General features: G+C 37.2%; 2 protein-coding genes across 2 annotated transcripts; one reads left to right on the top strand and one right to left on the bottom strand.

Annotated features, from left to right (window-relative positions):
• Positions 1–847: 847 nt before the first annotated feature.
• Positions 848–11,572, top strand: LOC131782002 (vacuolar protein sorting-associated protein 4-like). Its single transcript, XM_066163991.1, has 14 exons — positions 848–964; positions 1,147–1,258; positions 2,477–2,627; positions 3,560–3,642; positions 4,062–4,181; positions 4,767–4,804; positions 4,931–5,049; positions 5,825–5,973; positions 7,007–7,088; positions 7,880–8,011; positions 8,640–8,727; positions 9,019–9,085; positions 9,796–9,869; positions 10,401–11,572. Exons 1-14 carry the CDS (start codon positions 941–943, stop codon positions 10,500–10,502), a joined length of 1,341 nt encoding a protein of 446 aa, XP_066020088.1. The 5' UTR covers positions 848–940; the 3' UTR covers positions 10,503–11,572.
• A 1,791-nt stretch (positions 11,573–13,363) lies between these two features.
• On the bottom strand, positions 13,364–17,893 carry LOC131779038 (tetratricopeptide repeat protein 28-like). The gene is made up of 2 exons (XM_066163603.1): positions 14,103–17,893; positions 13,364–13,465 (listed from the first exon to the last, which is right to left on the bottom strand). Exons 1-2 carry the CDS (start codon positions 17,891–17,893, stop codon positions 13,408–13,410), a joined length of 3,849 nt encoding a protein of 1,282 aa, XP_066019700.1. The 3' UTR covers positions 13,364–13,407.
• Positions 17,894–18,359: the final 466 nt, after the last annotated feature.

The raw sequence follows: 18,359 nt of genomic DNA, 5'->3' as shown, positions 1-18,359 counted from the left end.
ATTGCACCTTTACCAAGCGGAAGAAATGGTACCCTTTTTGTACACCTCGTATGAAAACTTTCCATCCTTTTTTCTATAACTTCCCTTTGCCTCAAATTTTAACCATATGAACACTAAAAATAATTATGTATGTGTTTCATTCTTTGCAAAGCATGTCGTAACTTCGCTAGAGACATAGACTCCTCCGAATTTGCCCTCACAGAAAAAATGTTATTGTCTTTACAACAGTAAAATCAGCTTTGGTTGCGTGGAAGGGATGAACAGGGGTGAGATGGGGGTAAAAGACTATTAGATAACATGGTAAAAGACCATTAGATAACAACTGAGGTTGCTAGAAAAGTTTACTCCCCGCATCCGAAATAATTGGAACGGAACATTGGTGTGAGAGGGAGATCATCAAAAAGGGCGAGTTGTTCCCGTTTATCCATCTTCCCTTTTGTCTTCACCCTTTTCTCTCACTTTCAGGCTATTATTTCTCTCTTTTTTGGAACCTTCATTTTCCTCTCTAAATCAACTGAAGTATCTCTACTGTTCGCCTGACTGCGAGCAGTTCCTCGTGACTAAGCTTGGTCCATCTTAAGAGAGATTTCATCGAAGGAAAAGTTTGCGCGGCAGGGAGCGGGGCGCCCAAGAGGCATTTTTTTTTTCCTTTTTGATCAGGAGGCTTACATTCTCTGCCACAGCCTAGCCAAATTTTCTCATGAATACCAAAGATATTAGCCCGAGTGAAGTACACTATCTAAATCATAAACCTGAAAATTATTATGACGTCAGTAAGTTTTTTATTTTCGGAGGTTGACGTCAAACCCGAGGATATAAAACCTGACCAGCGGTATTCCTAGTTTGGCAGCCATTTTAGCTTTTGTAAGTTCCTGTCGATCAGCGAAGGATTTCTTTTCCTTTGCTTCATCTGCTGGGCTATTTTGATTAACCTGCAGCTATGTCAGAGGGAGGCACTTTAAAGGTAAACTTGTTACTTGCTTTTCAAAAGGTTTTTTGTTTCACAGATTTCCTAAATTGTCATAAAAAAATGAGATCGAAAGCCGTGGCGACTCAGGAAAACCTGCAAAAGTGTCTCACTTAGTTCTAGCGCCTTAAGCAACATTCAAGCTTTCAATCTACCGTGTCCTTTTGTCATGTTTTTAGAAAGCTATAGAGATTGTAACTAAGGCTACAGATGAGGACAAAGCTGGAAATTACGAAGAGGCTCTTCGACTCTATGAACATGGTGTGGAATATTTTTTGCATGCCATAAAATGTAAGTACAGATTATTTTTACGAAGTTAACTGTTTCCACTTCTTATTTGTTTTTCGTTTGAAAGATGTTCTTCTGTATTTCATTCGGTGTACGCGAGGTCTCTCTGTTACTCTTTTTCAGACGCATTTTATCTGCTGTCAATCAGTAGTTCCTCTTTAAATTTACAACTAATTGAGTTGTGATTCGTGTGCCGCCAAAAGTTCCACTTGTAAGCGAAACTAAGGCCGTGTGTAATATGTGGTTCATGCAACTACCCCTTGTGTTGTTTTCTATATTTGAATGTCAATTTATTGTGAAAAACAATGGTAATTGTTTCCTGAGTGATATCATCACACAAACTGAGCAGGAAAAAAACTGAACATAAACTGCTCAAAAGTCCAAAGTGATTCTGTATTATAAAAGTGTGACACTTAAAATGCAGTTTATTTTACAGGTGCTTTATACATATACTGTTATTTGCATCCATTACTTTAAATTTGCTGAGATAGATTAGTTTACCTTCCATAAGGAGTAGAAATGGTTCCAATCACCTAATGTCATGTAAAACAAAATTAACCTTGGTAGGTTTTAGCTAATACTTGTAAGCTCATGACTCTATCTTTGCTCTTAGAGGAAGAACTCTCAAACTGTTACTTGCCCAGAATAAATTTCTCTCTTGCAAGTAAAGAGTATTCTTTAGGCATCTAAGATCCGAGAACTTTCCAGCTATTGAACCAAATTCTCGTTCAGAGTTTGGATGGCCTTAGTCTTTTTTTTTTTATGTAGAAATGGAGAATGTTCTCCAGGTGCTGAAACTATTTTCTTTGTACTCTATTTCCTGATAAAATCCCTGCAAGCAAGTTCCACAATAAATTTATGCAACATAGAATTCCTGTAATTATACAGCAATCAATTTGAAACTTCAATATCCTCTACCCCCAGCCAACCCCCTGCATAACTCCCTGGGCATTTGAAATTTTGAGGAAAGAATTTTGTTGTACATTGATCAAAGGTAACAAGTGTGTCTACTAAACAAGAATTGACAGACAAATTTCAGAATTTTTATACAGGATTGGTTCAAGGATTATTAGAAAAGGGAAGAAAATGGAATTTTTAGAATTGCTATGGAGGTTATCATAAAGCTCACTAGCACTGAAGTCAGTTATTTACCTAATACTTTTAATTGTGGTCAACTTGTAAAACTTTTTCCTTATTTTCTCATCCATTATGAAACTTTAGATGAAGCTCATGGAGATAAGTCCAAGGAGAGTATCAGACAAAAGTGTATTCAATACCTTGATAGGGCTGAGAAACTTAAGACATGTCTTCAAGGCAAAAACAAAAAGAAACCTGTAGCATCATCAGGAGGAGGAAAAGAAAACAATAAAGGGTCTGTAACTTTTATTTCAACAGAGAAAATTTGAGAAAGATTGGCCTAAAGAAGCCCCAAATTCTCACAATCACATTTAGTAAAGAGAAAATTAGCATTTTTAAGACAATATAAATTATATATACCTTTTTGGATAAAGCTATTCGCTTTTGCTACCTTGGTTACTCTACTTGTGTGGGAACAACCTGTAACCCTTTAACTCCCAGATCAAATTTGTAATTCTCCTTACTTTCAACCATACAATTCTCATAATGTTAACTCAGAGAATTTAGCATTGGATCAACTAATTATCCCCAAATTGATATTTTTCTCTATTCTCATCACTTATCTGGTAGATATTGTATTGGTATTGTAAGGAGAAATTCTGTCTTGGTCACTCATGGGAGTTAAAGGGTTAAAAACATACCTGTTTCTAATATTATGTACCTTTTATTTAAAAGAAAATACTGAATGCTAGTAGGGCTAAATGAGTTTTGTAGATCACTTTGATTTTTTTATCTAAAATTAACTTTTTACAATTTATTATAAATTTATTTTTTGTATGCTGCTTCATTATGTATTGTAAATTTAACCAGCTAGCTGGTTTAATAGTCTCTTAAAAGAGATAATAATTTGTTATTCATCAATTTTTATATTTCTCAATGAATGGTTAAAAGGGAGCCAAAAATTAGATTTAAATTGATAGTCTTCCACTTTTCTTTTGATTTTTATGGGTCAATGACTAACCCTTTCATTCTTAGGATCAGTTCTCCACACTGTCTGAGTTTCACTGACTTTAATCAAACAATTTCCCCTTTCTTGAAATTTTTTCTTTTTGCTTGAAAATTAATTGATGTTGAAAGGAGAAATGTTCTTCTGAGGTCAGTTCTTCTAGTGAAGGGATTAAAAAAATAATAAGCATGTAAGTATGTGTTCTTCATTTTTTCCAACAGTGGCAAAGATGGCAACAAAGACGATAACAGTGATGACGATGAAGACGATGCACAAGCAAAAAAACTCAGGGGTCAACTAAACAGTGAGTAGTAACATCTTAATCTGTCTTACACCTGTTTCCACGTTCTTTTTCTTACTGTGCTGTACAGATAGTTTTCAGTTGTGTCTCAGGTAATTTGCTCTACAGCTAATTTTTCTGGTACTCCTTGTCTAAGTTATGAGATGCGTTCAAATGCTCTCATGGTTTGTCCATTTGCACTGGGGGATATGCATCATTTTCAATCCACTTTGAATTCATCTTGTCCAGTCTTGACTATCCTCAATCCTCCTTGGGGTATTTTTATCTATATTGTTTTCTTTCCAATGTAACTAATAGTATTATATTTCTCCTTTAGGTTAAAGGCAGTTTTGCAAATCACCAAAACTTGCTAAAAATATTGCAGGACTTTTAGTGTTTTAGGAATTGTTCTTGAGGAACTGGATTTGTTTCTCTTTTCTAAGGTGCCATTGTAATGGAAAAACCCAAAGTGCTGTGGTCTGATGTTGCTGGGTTAGACTCAGCTAAGGAAGCCCTGAAGGAGGCTGTCATTCTACCAATTAAATTCCCTCACTTGTTCACAGGTAACTAACAAGGCAACTGCCTTTGTTTTTACTTCAAATTTTGAAAATTAAATTTTACTATCCTTTGCTGCTATTTGTATGCACATCATCCAGACAATTTGATACTGTGATAAAATATAAAATAAGCAACGTAGATTTACTTAAACACCATATATTGTTTGATACTGGAGTCCATAATCCACAGGTAAATAGAGGGTGCAGAAAATTGTGTATTTTAAAAACAGCACATGAGGTCAATTGATAAATGACAAATTGGTTTTTACTTATCAATTAAGTTTTTATCTCTCCAGGAATTTGGTTTATACACATTACACTGTTAAGCTTAAGATAGAGAGCTGAGCTTAGATTATCTGAAATGAACAAAAAGCCAGAGTTATGGTGATGGCAAATAACTTGATACAGTATGCAAAGGCCTATTGTAAATTGTGGGCATGATGTTTTATGCTTCGTTTTGTGATAACTAGAATTTTCTTAAGGATAATCTCTTTCAAGGGAAGCTTAACTACAGGTAGGTCTCTGTCTTGCCCGGGCCTAGAATGTTTATGATGTCGTACCCACTGATTTATCACATCTTTTGAATGACAGGAAAACGAAGGCCATGGAGTGGGATCTTGCTGTATGGGGTAAGATACATGTACCAATTCATTTGCCAATGCCATGAACTCAACATTTTGTGGTAACCTATTTCAAATACCTAACAGGAGAATAAGACAGTGATATATTACAACAGTTTCCATTTTGTTTTACAGCCTCCTGGTACAGGAAAATCCTACTTAGCAAAAGCAGTAGCAACCGAAGCAAACAACTCAACATTTATATCTATTTCATCATCTGACCTAGTGTCTAAGTGGCTTGGAGAAAGTGAACGGTACTGTCTAAAACATAATGTTTTCTGTGTAGAAGTTGTCCATTAGTTAATTTTCCTAGCTTGTGATGAAAATTTATCCAATTTATTTCAAGTACTTATAAATAAATCCACTGAAAACAAGCAGGAAGACATGTTGGCCATTTATCGATTTACCCAGTGACATCAGGCAAACTCAAAACTGTGGCTCATGGCTTATACAACAGACCTCCTTGAGAAAAAAAATTTTTAAATTTTGCAAATTTCCTTCGATTGAGTAATCCAGGGTACCATTAGTTTTGCTTTACTTAGTGGTTCAGAAAACTTTTGTCACTCTTTCTTAAACCAATCTGATGTATAATTAAAGCAACTGTAATATAATATGTCTCCTTTTCTTGTGATTCAAACAGTTTTCTTCTCTGAACTCTCTTTGGGTCTAACCATCAATAAAAATAAGCTCATGAAAAAATCAGTACATGTTGCGGGATTAACTTCCATTAGTGTGAATGAATGTTTTCTGGAGGGAAGCAATGCCATTGTGACTCCATGCCTGTCCAATCATTTTAACCCTTTCACTGCCAAGATCTCATTTACTAATTCTCTCAACTGTTTGCTATACAACCGATATGATGTGAGTTTGAAGAATTTGGTATTGGATCAACTTGTAATCTCCTAATGGATTTCTTTATTTTCATCTCTTTTCTGCTTGATATTATATTGATATTGTTTGGAGAAGTTCTTTCTTGGTCACTTATGGGAGTCCCAATCATGCTTAATACCCATCTGCTTACTTTTTCAGGCTTGTAAAGCAGCTATTTGAATTAGCACGTGACAATAAACCAGCCATAATTTTTATTGATGAAGTTGATTCCTTGTGTGGCTCAAGAAGCGAAAATGAAAGTGAATCAGCTAGGAGAATTAAAACAGAGTTTCTGGTTCAAATGCAAGGTAAGTCTTATAAAAACAACATATATCTTACCTTGAAATTTCTAAAAATCTGCAGGGAAGGGATTAGGTTCTATAGTCAGTGTAAATAAAGCATTTGCTGTCTAGAATGTGGCCTGAAAAAGAGGGAAAATAAGTCCCTGACAGTTACAAAAAGCATAAGATTGGAATAGTTTTCTTTGATTTTAGTATTACATATGTTCTCCTTTTTTATTTTGTTTTAACAGTAAGAGTGCATGTACATGTAGAAAGATGACTCAAAGGCTTATTTCAGTAAATGTTTCCTACACCATTTTGTGAATCAGAAATAATTATCTGGCAACTTTTTCTCTAGGATTTTTTTTCATTTCCTCTCATTCTAAGAAAATCAAATAAGAGTTTGTCTAAGACCCTTTTTTCAAGTTTTTTCTCTCTTTTTGACAAATATTGTTATTTTTACCACTGGTAAAGTTTGAATTCCCCTTACAATGGAGTTTTTTTTTTGATGTTGTTGTTCAAGCTTCTTGGGGCCTGCAGGGAAAAAAGGCTTCACAAGTTTTTGAGAATTTGTGGTATCAAGGGGTTCAGAGAAATTATCAGTGGCTTCAGGATACTAAGGGGGTTTTAGAAACCATGGTACTGGTGCTACAAAATGTTGAAGATATTTAATGGTACATTTTAATGGCCAAAGGACATGGTTTCAGGTTTGAGATAAAAGGATGTATAAGATATCTAGGGCTCAAAATAATTTGAAACTCCTCTGCATTTAACAAATCAGTGTACATTTTAGCAACTCGGTGAAGGGGGGATATGGTTTCAGGTGAAAGATAACAGAATTTTCAAGATATCTAGGATTAAAAATAGTTTGAAACTCCATTGCATTTAACAAAACAGTGCACATGTACTTTATCTACTGACTTGTCCTTCAGGAATATTGACACAGGTTAAAGACTGAGTGATATGGTGGCAATTTTGTTTGGCTGACAGGGGGAGTCTTCTCTCTATTAAGAAGTCCTTAAAGTGCTATTTTATTTAATCTGTTACATCTTAACTGAAGGTGTTGGAGTTGATAATAAAGATGTACTTGTCCTGGGAGCAACAAACATTCCATGGACTCTTGACTCTGCTATCAGAAGAAGGTATATTATACATGACTTTAGGATATTATTTTGCATTTCTTTATAATTATTGTCCCAAGGCATACTTGTGCTTATAAGGGGTTCATACTTGTGAGTTTTTGTGCAAAACCCTTAAGTATTTGACCACTGAATTCAGTTTAGATTTTTGTGATGATGATACTGATTCTTTCGTGTGTTAAAAAAAAAATCCAAGCAAAAAGGGAAGAAGTCTTCTTGTTTCTTACACCTTTCACAGGCACAAAATCTCTGCAGTTCAAGGCCGAACTTACAAGTTTTAGTTTGTCAGTATTGTCAATCAATATCAAGACAGACATACAGTATTAGGGCAGAAGCAAGCAAAATACATTATAACATAGCTAGTAAATTTGTCTAATCAAATTCAATTGCGCGAGTATGCTTCATGTTCCTATTGTGCATGCTCATGACATCAGCAAACAAATCCCAGAGAAAAAATTTTCCATTAGGTTGAAAATGTTATAAAACAATTGGTTCATAAGTCATCTGTGTGTTCATCAAGATATGAAGCACTTGGGAAGTTTGGAGAGCACTCAAGAAGCTAGAGTTGCTCTTGGCTATGCCTCAAGCAACTCTTATGCATCTTTCATGCTCTCCAAACTTCCTGCGTGCTTCATATCTCAATGAACGTACACTGACATATGAACCAATTGTTAATTGAAATCTACCAGCATGTTCATATGCATGAGCATGCTCATGCATTGCACAATGTATCTTTAATTCAATATTCTGCATTTTATGGAAAATTGGAGTAATTTCCTCAACATCTTTTCTAGATTTGAAAAAAGGATTTATATCCCATTACCTGAGGCATCAGCTCGGGTAAAGATGTTTGAGTTACATATGGGAAACATCAAACACTGTATTCAACCCACAGAATTCAGGGATCTAGCAGAGAAAACTGAAGGGTGAGGACAATCAAACTTATTAATTGGGATAAACAACCTCAGGATCATAGATTAAATATAGTTTTTATTTAACCTGCAAACCTACAAAGTCTGTTTGTCATGCATTAATTTTCTTGAATGTTAGTTCAAAGGATTTTTTTTTTTCAATAAATCAAACTATGTTCTCCAGTTTTATTTTTCTTTGTTCCTATTACCTCTAAGTTCGGCAGTGGAGTTTTATTACATGCCTGAAAAAATTACTGTTTGGTCAGTCTTGATATGCATTAAATCAAGGATCATCAATATTGGATAATTAAAAGTTAAAATGCAGGCCTTGTTGAATGTTCCACTTTTTGCAGCATGAAAGCTTCACCCATTGACCCCTATGAGTGACTGGCATCATGTCACCCCTGAATCACATATAAAGGTCCCAAGAATATAGGAAACGATCACCAACTAACAAAGCCCCTGATTTTTAAACAAATTCTCCTTGTCAGCACCTTAGGAGATGCATGGAGAACAGTTTGGAGAATATGCATTCTGATGTTAGGGTGTAAAGGGTTAATATCCAAGTCTACAAATCTTAGTTAGCACTTGTTTGTCAACACTTGTCGATTTAAAACTATGTACGCTCTCCCCATGATTTCAGGTATTCGGGTGCAGACATCAGCATTGTTGTGCGTGATGCTATGATGCAGCCGGTCAGAAAAGTACAACAAGCAACACATTTTAAACTGGTTTGTATAATGTCTTTCTCAAATTCAGGCATGAAATATTTTACTTCAGTTATCAAGTCAAAGTTCTTGAGAGCACTAATTGAAAAAGCTAAACATTGTCTTCTTTTCCCTCTGTTGCTTGAATAAAATGTTCTGTAATGTACACTACCTCTCCTGTCACAGACCTCCCACATCAAAATCCAAATTCATTGTTTTCCCCTAAGTTAAGGATCAGTGTGAAGACATTTGCTGATGTTCTCTTTTTCTTTGCACCTAATTTGTCACTGTTCTTTATTTGTGTGGTTTTAAAAGGCGAGGGGTCCCTCCCCACAAAACCCAGAAGTCATAGCAGATGATCTCCTAACACCATGTTCACCAGGTATTTATGTGGCAATTTTGTTTTACAGTTGAGATTGAATAGTCTCAAATTCTTATCCATATCTTTTATTTTATTGTGTTCCTCTGTTTTGTCAAATTCACCAAAGGTATGTGAACTTCTGAAAGTTTAAGCATTTGTCTGAACAAGCAGGCTGTAGATGAATGAGAAAATCCTCAATAACCAGTTGGATGGTTTTGACCACTGACACTTGATCATGTGCAATTTTTAATGCGTTGATTTTGTCAGAAAAGGCCTTAACATTGATGAAGATATCCTGGGTCCTGGAGACTTTCCCTGTCTGGTTCATGTTGTCTTAATTTTGACCTATGTCAACTAGTTATTTTGCCCAACCTTGCTACTCATTCTGTGGGCATTTTCTCAACCCCAAGTACAATATATATGAAAACACTTCTGAATCAGGTACCAGGAGGAATTTTTAGAATGGAAGGCTTTTGGAAGAGATTTACAATTTTAAATTTTTGCTGGATGAACAAATATTGGAATATCAACAGGAGAATGTTTGTCTAGTAATAAAATCTACAATCATTTTTACTATGATCATTTATTACAATGCCTTCCCTTTGGTTGCAATATCATCTTTTTGGCTTCCTTCTGCTGTGCACCTTTCCAAAAAAAGATAAACCCTCGTGTTAAGGAAAACAATTTCTCCAGATCTTGACACAAGTTTTTTTTCCCCTGTTTCTTTGTAGGGGATCCAGGTGCAAGAGAGATGACCTGGATGCAAGTACCTGGAGAGAAGCTGTTAGAGCCTGTTGTTAATCTGGTAATTACTTCACAATTCTTCCATCAGTATGCATATTCTCCATACTGTTCTCTATACATTTCCTAAGTTGCTGAAAAGGAGAATTTGTTTAATCAAGAGCTTCTTTATTAAGTGTTCATTTCCTTTATTCTCATGACCCTAATGTTTGATTCAGGGCTGATATTGTAGGGAGAAATGAAATGCAAGTCATTCCTTGAGGGTTAAGAAGATGGGATTCCTTCTCTTGTGGGAAGTGAGAGGCTCATTATCACCAGGGATGCATTGCATTGGCAATTGACAGCCATGCAGAAATTTTCAGCTTAAAATCAACCATCCAGAGACTAAAGGGCAAGCAAACAAAGCTGACTGATTGATCATGAGTCTTTTAAGATATTTAAAAGAATGGGAATTTTTTTTAAAGACAGTAATCCCTGTTATTGCACCACATAGGCTTCAACTGGTTATTTTGCAGTTTCGGTGTTTTTTAGTGAATGGTATCCTTATTTTTCAAGATATATTAACAGCTACGACATTCCTTATGACTATTTTTAGCCGGACATGCTACGATCCTTGGCAACTTCTAAACCGACAGTAAACTCTGCAGATCTGAAAAAGTTTGAAGACTTCACCAGAGATTTCGGACAAGAAGGATAAAATCATTAGCATCCCACATTGTAATAACAACGTTTCATAGAAGTCTTTCAAAATAATCAGAGTTAGACATTTCACTCTTAATATCCATGAACCAATTCTCCCAACAGATGGGCATACATTTATTTGTTGTTTATTCCTGAGAATCTTGGGTATTATCAGGGCAATACTTCTTTGTCTATGATTTTGTAAATTCTCACTATCTGGCTGTCTTAAATATCTTAAAATTGTAACAAGAATTCACATGTTGATCACTTAAAGGAATGAAAGGGTTGATGGAAGGGGCGTGGTCACATTTTTTTTAGGAAATTTCAGTCCTAAAGAAATATACATAGAAAATCTGGAAAGAAGCACATGATAAACTAAAATCACATGGGTATGAACCACATGGGTTCCCTTTAAGCAAAGGAAAAAACTTCAGTATGGCTGTACTTCAAGTTTACGGGAGAGTTTGTCTTGTTAAAGGAATTTTATTATTGACAGGGTGTTCCCATAAAATGAGCACATTGATAAAATAGCGAAGAAAACAGATTCACCGAGAAGCGTGACCTGCTGTTAACCCTTTTGAATAATTAATTTACCCATCATTGTAAACAAGAGAAACTAAGCATCGAATTTTTTGTTATGCTTTATCAAAGGGAGGAAGTTTACTTCAAGCGACATTCTATTGTAGAAAGGCTTAGCTTAGTATACGTTTCATTACAAGAGTGGGCAAAGGCTGGAACAACAGCTGCCAATAAGTTTTATCCCCATATAACTGATCGTTGAAACTCTCAGTATACCTCTATGTTTGAAAATTTTATGGGTCGCAGTAAATTGCTGTTGTTCTGAGAGCTTCAAGTTTTCTGTTTGTTTTGTTACTTCGTTGGTAATTGTTAAAGAATAAAGACAAGAGGTTGTTGTAACCTCTTCCCTTCCCCTTTTCCCTCCCTGTGGTACTAATTTGCGTGAAAACCATCTGATATGACTATCCATCGAAAAGTACCATTTTTATCTTGCCCCAGTAGCTATTACTGCAGATGTACAGAATTACAAAAAGCAGCCTAATGTTTTATTAAATTGGCAAAATTACTGGTCGGAGGTTGTGTTATTCCAGCTGGTTTTGCTTGGCGCACTCTAGAGAGTCAAGGATTGGGTCATATTTCAACATAATCTATCCAATACTCTCGAAAGAGCGCAACTGGATTAAATGCGTCAAGTGACCGAATATGCCTCCCGAGGAAAATCTTCTTTGAAAAGTTGACTCAAGTTCGGAGAGTGTTTTCCTGTTATTTCTGAATAATAGGAAAACTTGTTTGTACGTTAAGTTGCAGTTGAAAGTCGATATCCCTTTTCGACGGTAAGCTACTCGTAAATAATCTGTTTCGCGTGCTACAAAATGAAGCACTAAAATTTTGACTTGGCCTTCGCACGACTTTTTGTTGTCTCTTGATAAATAAACAAATTTGGACGCTCATTCAATCACCTGGGAAATCAAAATAAAAAAATTATTTTAAGGCTCAGTGATTAGTTTCAAATGGTGCCCTTGATATCATACTGAGTATTGTAAGCCAACATTCCCTTCGCCTTCCGTGAGCAATTGTCACAAATTATATCTTACATAGAAAAACAAATGTGGATACTTGAATCAACAGCACAGCTTACAGAACAAATTTTATTACCGAGGAATTAAAAAATACTAAAAAAAAAAGCATATATGACTAGTAGTCTAGTGGTATTTATCTTTACGTGAATATCAAGAGAGAATTCTCTTGAGGCAATCAAATCAGTAGCAAATCAAACGTCTTTAAAATTCAACATCTTTTTGAGCATTTTGCTGTTTTGCATGTTCTCTGAAAATTCACAAAATTGGACATCATTCTTCTTTTATGATCATAAGTTCTGTTTCAAACTCTAGAAAATAGAAGGCATTGCCATAGGCCGAGAGTTAACAGTGATTGGATCCAAAATAAGTGAAATCAATGATATTTTGACCTGAGGATAATGCGGAATAACGGAATTATTCCCACCGAAGAAATACAGTTGTAGAAATTGCAGTCGGACAAAAAAGCCGCAAAAAATTAAGCTTCAAAGTGGTTCGAACCTTCGCCCCCCTCATGTTGGGAGCGGAGCAAATTAGTTCGTCCTTTGTTACTCGTCAAGGAATTTGATCGCAAATAAATGGAATTAATCATATTTTTAACACTGCACAACCTCTAGATAACGATAAAGATTGGCATTTCATGGCTTGTTATCAACTACCTGTCAAAAAATCGTACTCAGGTCGTGATCGGACCACTGTTAACAATCGATCCTCATCAACTACAGTTATTAGTGAGAATCATCTCAATTTTGTCTTACAGTGACCTCTATCTAAAAATAAAACCTAAAACACCTAGAAAGTAATCCTTTTATCTCCTCCAGATTGACTTTCAAATTATCTCCATAGTAAGTACAATTCATCTAGCTTAGAAATGACCAGAAAAGACAAACCTTTAGCCTTGGATTGCTTTCTTGACATATACAAAATTGACTGTCTTTCATACTTTACAATAAAATGCATCGTAGTTAGAAGCGAGAATCGCAAATTAAATCTATGGACCTTAAAGAATAAAGATTTAAGGAACCGCTATCGGAAAATAAGTGTCTCAATATTGGCATCTTAAAACATTTATCTCATGTCCTTAGTGTTTTTAATCCTCATCCTTATTATTTTGTTCCTCTATTGATCTACCTTATGAGTCTAGCGAGTGACTCACGAAATCAAAAGAATAGTATTCAAAAGTAAATAGTTTACTGGAACCAAACTAAAAATGTCTGTACAAATTATACCAGTTTCCTGTTTCGGCCAGAGCACAGGTAGAGGAGTCAAAGTAACACCAGTTTCCAGTTTCAAACACAGCGCAGGAAGAGGGGTCTTTGTCTCGGATCAGTTTCTGCTCTGCCTCTTGTCCGCCTCGTTCTTATCATCTGTCAGTTCTTCTTTCCTGAAAAAAAAATTTGTGTAAAGAAGGAAGTTAAACGCACGTGACGATAGAGGAACAATTTCGGCCTTAGAGCAAATGGACCAAATTGCCAAAAAATAAAACTGAGAAACCGGAAAAAAAAACCTTGATCAGCTTACTTCTTTGATGCCATTAGCTCAAGGCTGTCGTTTTTCAACTTTGCGAATTAAGTTAAGGATACCATGCCTAAACCCAGTTTGCGTACAAAAATCATATTGAGCTATGGCAAATTAATCTAACTAACCGTCTTAACCGTTCCTTTGTGTGCTGTATGAACTCTGTTAATCACTACATTTCCAAGATGTTCGGCTCCAAAACACCGTTCACAACGAAATCATAAGAAACCAGTGTAGGTTACATTATACAAATTTCGTAAAATAGGTTGTGGTTATTCATAGTGGTTAATAACAATAAAAGCTAAGTTTTTTAGTTTGTCTCACGACGTTTTCACGTATGATGTAGATCGCGACCTTTCGACTGCATACAGTTAGTCTTCTTCATCGCCTGAAGAAGACTAGCAGTCGAAACGTCGCGATCTACATCACACGTGACTACATCGTGAGACAAACGAAAAAAATTAGCTTTTGTTATACAAATTACTCATTAAGCTCAAGCTTACCTAAATTTTTTTAAGTCAAATGTCACGTTGTCTCCCATCAACACAAACGGAGCCCACTGACAAGGTTCGGTGAAGCCTTTGCTCCTCAACCACTTGATGGCCTGGTGAAGGGATTCACTAGCACTTTTTCCAGCAGCCAGATGTTCGTAGAAATGATTCATGAGCTGCTCTGTTGCTTCGTCTTGTATGGCCCACGATGCTACCAACACTGAACGTGCACCGGATGCTAAGAAAGCCCGAGCGATTCCAATGACTCCTTCCTTTTTAAACGTTCCACGCCCACTGTGGCAACAGCTAAGTACTACCAGCTTAGCTCGCAACCTAACCTTCGAAATGTCAGACATTTTCAGAAGGTAGTCTTCTTCTTTTGGAATGCTGTCCAAGGCACAATTAGGGGAAAGGGCAATTTCCCCTCTATCAGCGTTACCATGAGCAGCAAGGTGTACTAGACTCACTGAATGAATTGCTTGAAGTACCGCCTTCTTTGTTGCGTGCTCTCCTAACAAAGGCTGAACCCCCAGGAGTCGACCAACCATCTCTGCTTCCTTTCTTGCACAAGGCAATGGTTTCAACTGTAAGGTACGTCCTTTGTATTGCACTTCGACAGCCATGGGATCACCCACCACTAGTGCTCCAGTCTGACTGTGATAGTCCGCTGGACATTCCTGAATGAGCCCGAGAGTTGTCAAAGAAGGAACGATTCGGATACGGTGAGTCTCTGCTAAATACTTTCCAGCTGTTTCGTCTCGTAAGGCAGCAAAAGGGACTCGGTACGAGCAACTCTCTGGTACAATGATGATTTCAGGCTCTGTAAGTAGATCTTGTACAGGAGTGATGATCTGTTCAAAGCACAACTGAAGAATTCTTTGGGTTTGGGCTTTGGCTTTGGTCTGGTCAACTCGCACAGTCGCTTGGCTCGCTTCATGGAGCATGGGAGTGTCGTCATCCAGAGATCGATCTTCACAATTCTCATTCATAAGAACGCCAAAGCTGGAAGCACTTCTTTTAAAAATGTCCTCCACGTTACAAACTGATACAGCGATGAGAGCGTCGATTTCCATTTCGGGGCTCACTCTATACTTAATGTCTCCGTTTGCTTTCAAAACCCACAGATGAACATGCCGTTCACAATAAGAAATGTACAAAACATCACAGCTGTTTTCTTTATTTACAATTTTTTCGATCCCAAACCATGATGTTGAATCAGTTGAGATGTGGCTTTCAACTGAGAGCTTGTCTCCCATTAATTCCGCAAGGCCTCTAGCTCGTCTCAGCTCCTCCACATAGAGAGCATCTCGATGTCTTCCAGTGACGCAAAGCAACTGACTGAACAACTTGTAGGGAAAATTACCGCGCCCTTCTAAGAGAGATGTTTTTAAGTCATCGTTTCCTGCGAGGAGACTTCGCATCTCTTCATATTTTTTCATACATTGAGAAAGATACAACATTGCCTTCTCTAACTCTGATTGCGGTATCTTTAACAAGGTGATTCCGAGGAGGCTTTCAAAGTCAGTCATAATGTCTCCAATTTTGTTACTTATCAAGTGCGCTTTCTCGAAGTACTTTTCTGATTCGCTATAATTGCCGAGCGATAGAGACACATGACCAAAGTGTAGGTACGTTCTTCCTTGGCTTTTTCTATCGCCAATGTTCTTGCTAATGGCAAGGGCTTTGCCATCGTGTTCTGTAGCCTTCTGGTAATCATGAAGCGAATAAAAAAAATTTGCCAGGCCTGCGTGGCACTCCCCTTCACATTTCCTGTTTCCGCTCTCTGTGCTGATGGAAAGCGCTTTGTCGAAATGCTCTTTAGCCTGCTTATTTTTCCTAAGTGATAGAAACACAGCTCCAAGATTTATATAGCCTCTTCCTTCTCCTTCCCTGTTACCAATTTCTGCTGCGATGGCAAGTGCTTTCTCGTGATATTCTTTAGCCTTCCGATATTCACCGAGTGATTGAAACACGGCTCCAAGGCACCCGTAAGATGCTCCTTCTCCTCTTCTGTCGCCAATTTCTGTTAAGATGGCGAGTGCTTTCTCGTGGTATTCTTTAGCCTTCTGATATTCTCCGAGTGAGTGAAACACAGCTCCAAGGTTCCGGTAAAGTGATCCTTCTCCTCTTCTGTCGCCAATTTCTGTTGCGATTGCAAGTGCTTTCTCGTAATATTCTTTAGCCTTCTGATATTCACCGAGTGAGTGAAAAACAGCTCCAAAGTTCCCGTAAAGTGATCCTTCTCTTTCCCTGTTGCCAATTTCTGTTGCGATTGCAAGTGCTTTCTCGTAATATTCTTTAGCCTTTTGATATTCACCGAGTGAGTGAAACACAGCTCCAAGGTTCCCGTAAGATGTTAGTTCTCCGCTTTTGTCGCCAATTTCTGTTGCGATTGCAAGTGCTTTCTCGTAATATTCTCTAGCCTTCTGATATGCACCGAGGGAGTGAAACACAGCTCCAAGGTTCCCGTAAGATGTTCCTTTTTTTCTGTTGTCGCCAATTTCTGTTGCGATTGCAAGTGCTTTCTCGTAATATTCTTTAGCCTTCTGATATTCACCGAGGGAGAGAAACACAGATCCAAGGTTCCCGTAAGATGTTCCTTCTATTTTTTTGTCGCCAATTTCTGTTGCGATTGCAAGTGCTTTCTCGTGATATTCTTTAGCCTTCTGATATTCACCGAGTGAGTGAAACACACCTCCAAGCCACCCGTAAGATGCTCCTTCTCCTCTTCTGTCGCCAATTTCTGTTGCGATGGCAAGTGCTTTCTCGTGATATTCTTTAGCCTTCTGATATTCTCCGAGTGAGTGAAACACAGCTCCAAGGCACCCGTAAGATGCTCCTTCTCCTTTTCTGTCACCAATTTCTGTTGCGATGGCGAGTGCTTTCTCGTGATATTCTTTAGCCTTCTGATATTCACCGAGTGAGTGAAACACACCTCCAAGGTTCCGGTAAAGTGATCCTTCTCCTCTTCTGTCGCCAATTTCTGTTGCGATTGCAAGTGCTTTCTCGTAATATTCTTTAGCCCTCTGATATTCACCGAGTGAGTAAAAAACAGCTCCAAAGTTCCCGTAAAGTGATCCTTCTCTTTTCCTGTCGCCAATTTCTGTTGCGATTGCAAGTGCTTTCTCGTAATATTCTTTAGCCTTCTGATATTCACCGAGTGAGTAAAAAACAGCTCCAAATTTAAGGTAAAGTGATCCTTCTCTTTCCCTGTCGCCAATTTCTGTTGCGATGGCAAGTGCTTTCTCGTAATATTCTTTAGCCTTCTGATATTCACCGAGTGAGTAAAAAACAGCTCCAAAGTTCCCGTAAAGTGATCCTTCTCTTTCCCTGTCGCCAATTTCTGTTGCGATGGCAAGTGCTCTTTCGGAATATTCCTTACCCTTCTGATATTCTCCGAGCGAATAAAACACGACTCCAAGGTATTCATAAGCCAGTGCCTCTTTTCTTTTATAGCTGATAGTTTTCATGATAGCAACTGCTCCTTCAAAGAGTTTCTTGGCTTCTGCAAACCTACTCTTTTCTTGATATTTTTCTCCCAGTTCTATCATTAATATCCCAGCATTGTGGAACATACCAATTAGTCTGCTGGTGTATCTTGCTGCGTTTGTGTAACCAGAGATTGCGTAATACATATTGAATATCACCTCATAGACATCAAGGTCATCAATACCACAGTGAAAATTGTTGAGCAAAATTAAACATTCACCACACACCTCACTGGCTTGTATACCACGATCAGTCCTCAACAGAAATATGACCACATTTATGCCTATCTTGATCTTTTCTAGGATCTCATGCATGTTATTCATCTCTTTTGCGTTTATCAGAATGGCCCCTAACGTGAAAATATAAAAAAGGGAAAAGTAAAAAAACTCAAATGACGAAACAAGATGAAGGCTATTTTTTGAAGCCTTCTCTCCGCAACTTTTTAGAGGGCAATTGTTTTCTTTCCGAGAGGACTCGCTGGTTTAAGTGTAAAATTCATTTTTCATTATTTTAAAGGCTAATCACTTGAGCACACACAACAATCTTGATAAACATCCTTTTTAGAGATCCGATCAAAGCAAAAGTTTTCGACCCTCGCAGCTTTCGCTCGTATCAGTGTCACTTTTACTTGGATTTAGAATGCACCTCAGATTACATTGTTCGATTACAACTGCATAGAATGATTAGTTAATAAAAAAGTAGCAGATGTACCATCACATTTGAGGAAATTGTGATGGTTATGATTAACAAGAAAAATAAAAATTAATGGCCAGCGGCTAT

This window comes from Pocillopora verrucosa, chromosome 3, assembly GCF_036669915.1.
Source record: "Pocillopora verrucosa isolate sample1 chromosome 3, ASM3666991v2, whole genome shotgun sequence".
NCBI lineage: Eukaryota > Metazoa > Cnidaria > Anthozoa > Scleractinia > Pocilloporidae > Pocillopora > Pocillopora verrucosa.
Note: the sequence above shows the minus strand (reverse complement) of the source record. Positions and strands in the feature narration are given on the sequence as shown.

Coding starts and splice junctions, on each gene's coding strand:
- LOC131782002 (XM_066163991.1), top strand. CDS start 941: ATGTCAGAGGGAGGCACTTTAAAG. Junction 3,643..4,061: donor ACTCAGGGGTCAACTAAACA/GTGAGTAGTAAC, acceptor CTCTTTTCTAAG/GTGCCATTGTAATGGAAAAA. Junction 8,012..8,639: donor CTAGCAGAGAAAACTGAAGG/GTGAGGACAATC, acceptor CCATGATTTCAG/GTATTCGGGTGCAGACATCA.
- LOC131779038 (XM_066163603.1), bottom strand. CDS start 17,893: ATGCATGAGATCCTAGAAAAGATCAAGATAGGCATAAATGTGGTCATA. Junction 13,466..14,102: donor TTTGACTTAAAAAAATTTAG/GTAAGCTTGAGC, acceptor TTTTTTTTTCAG/GAAAGAAGAACTGACAGATG.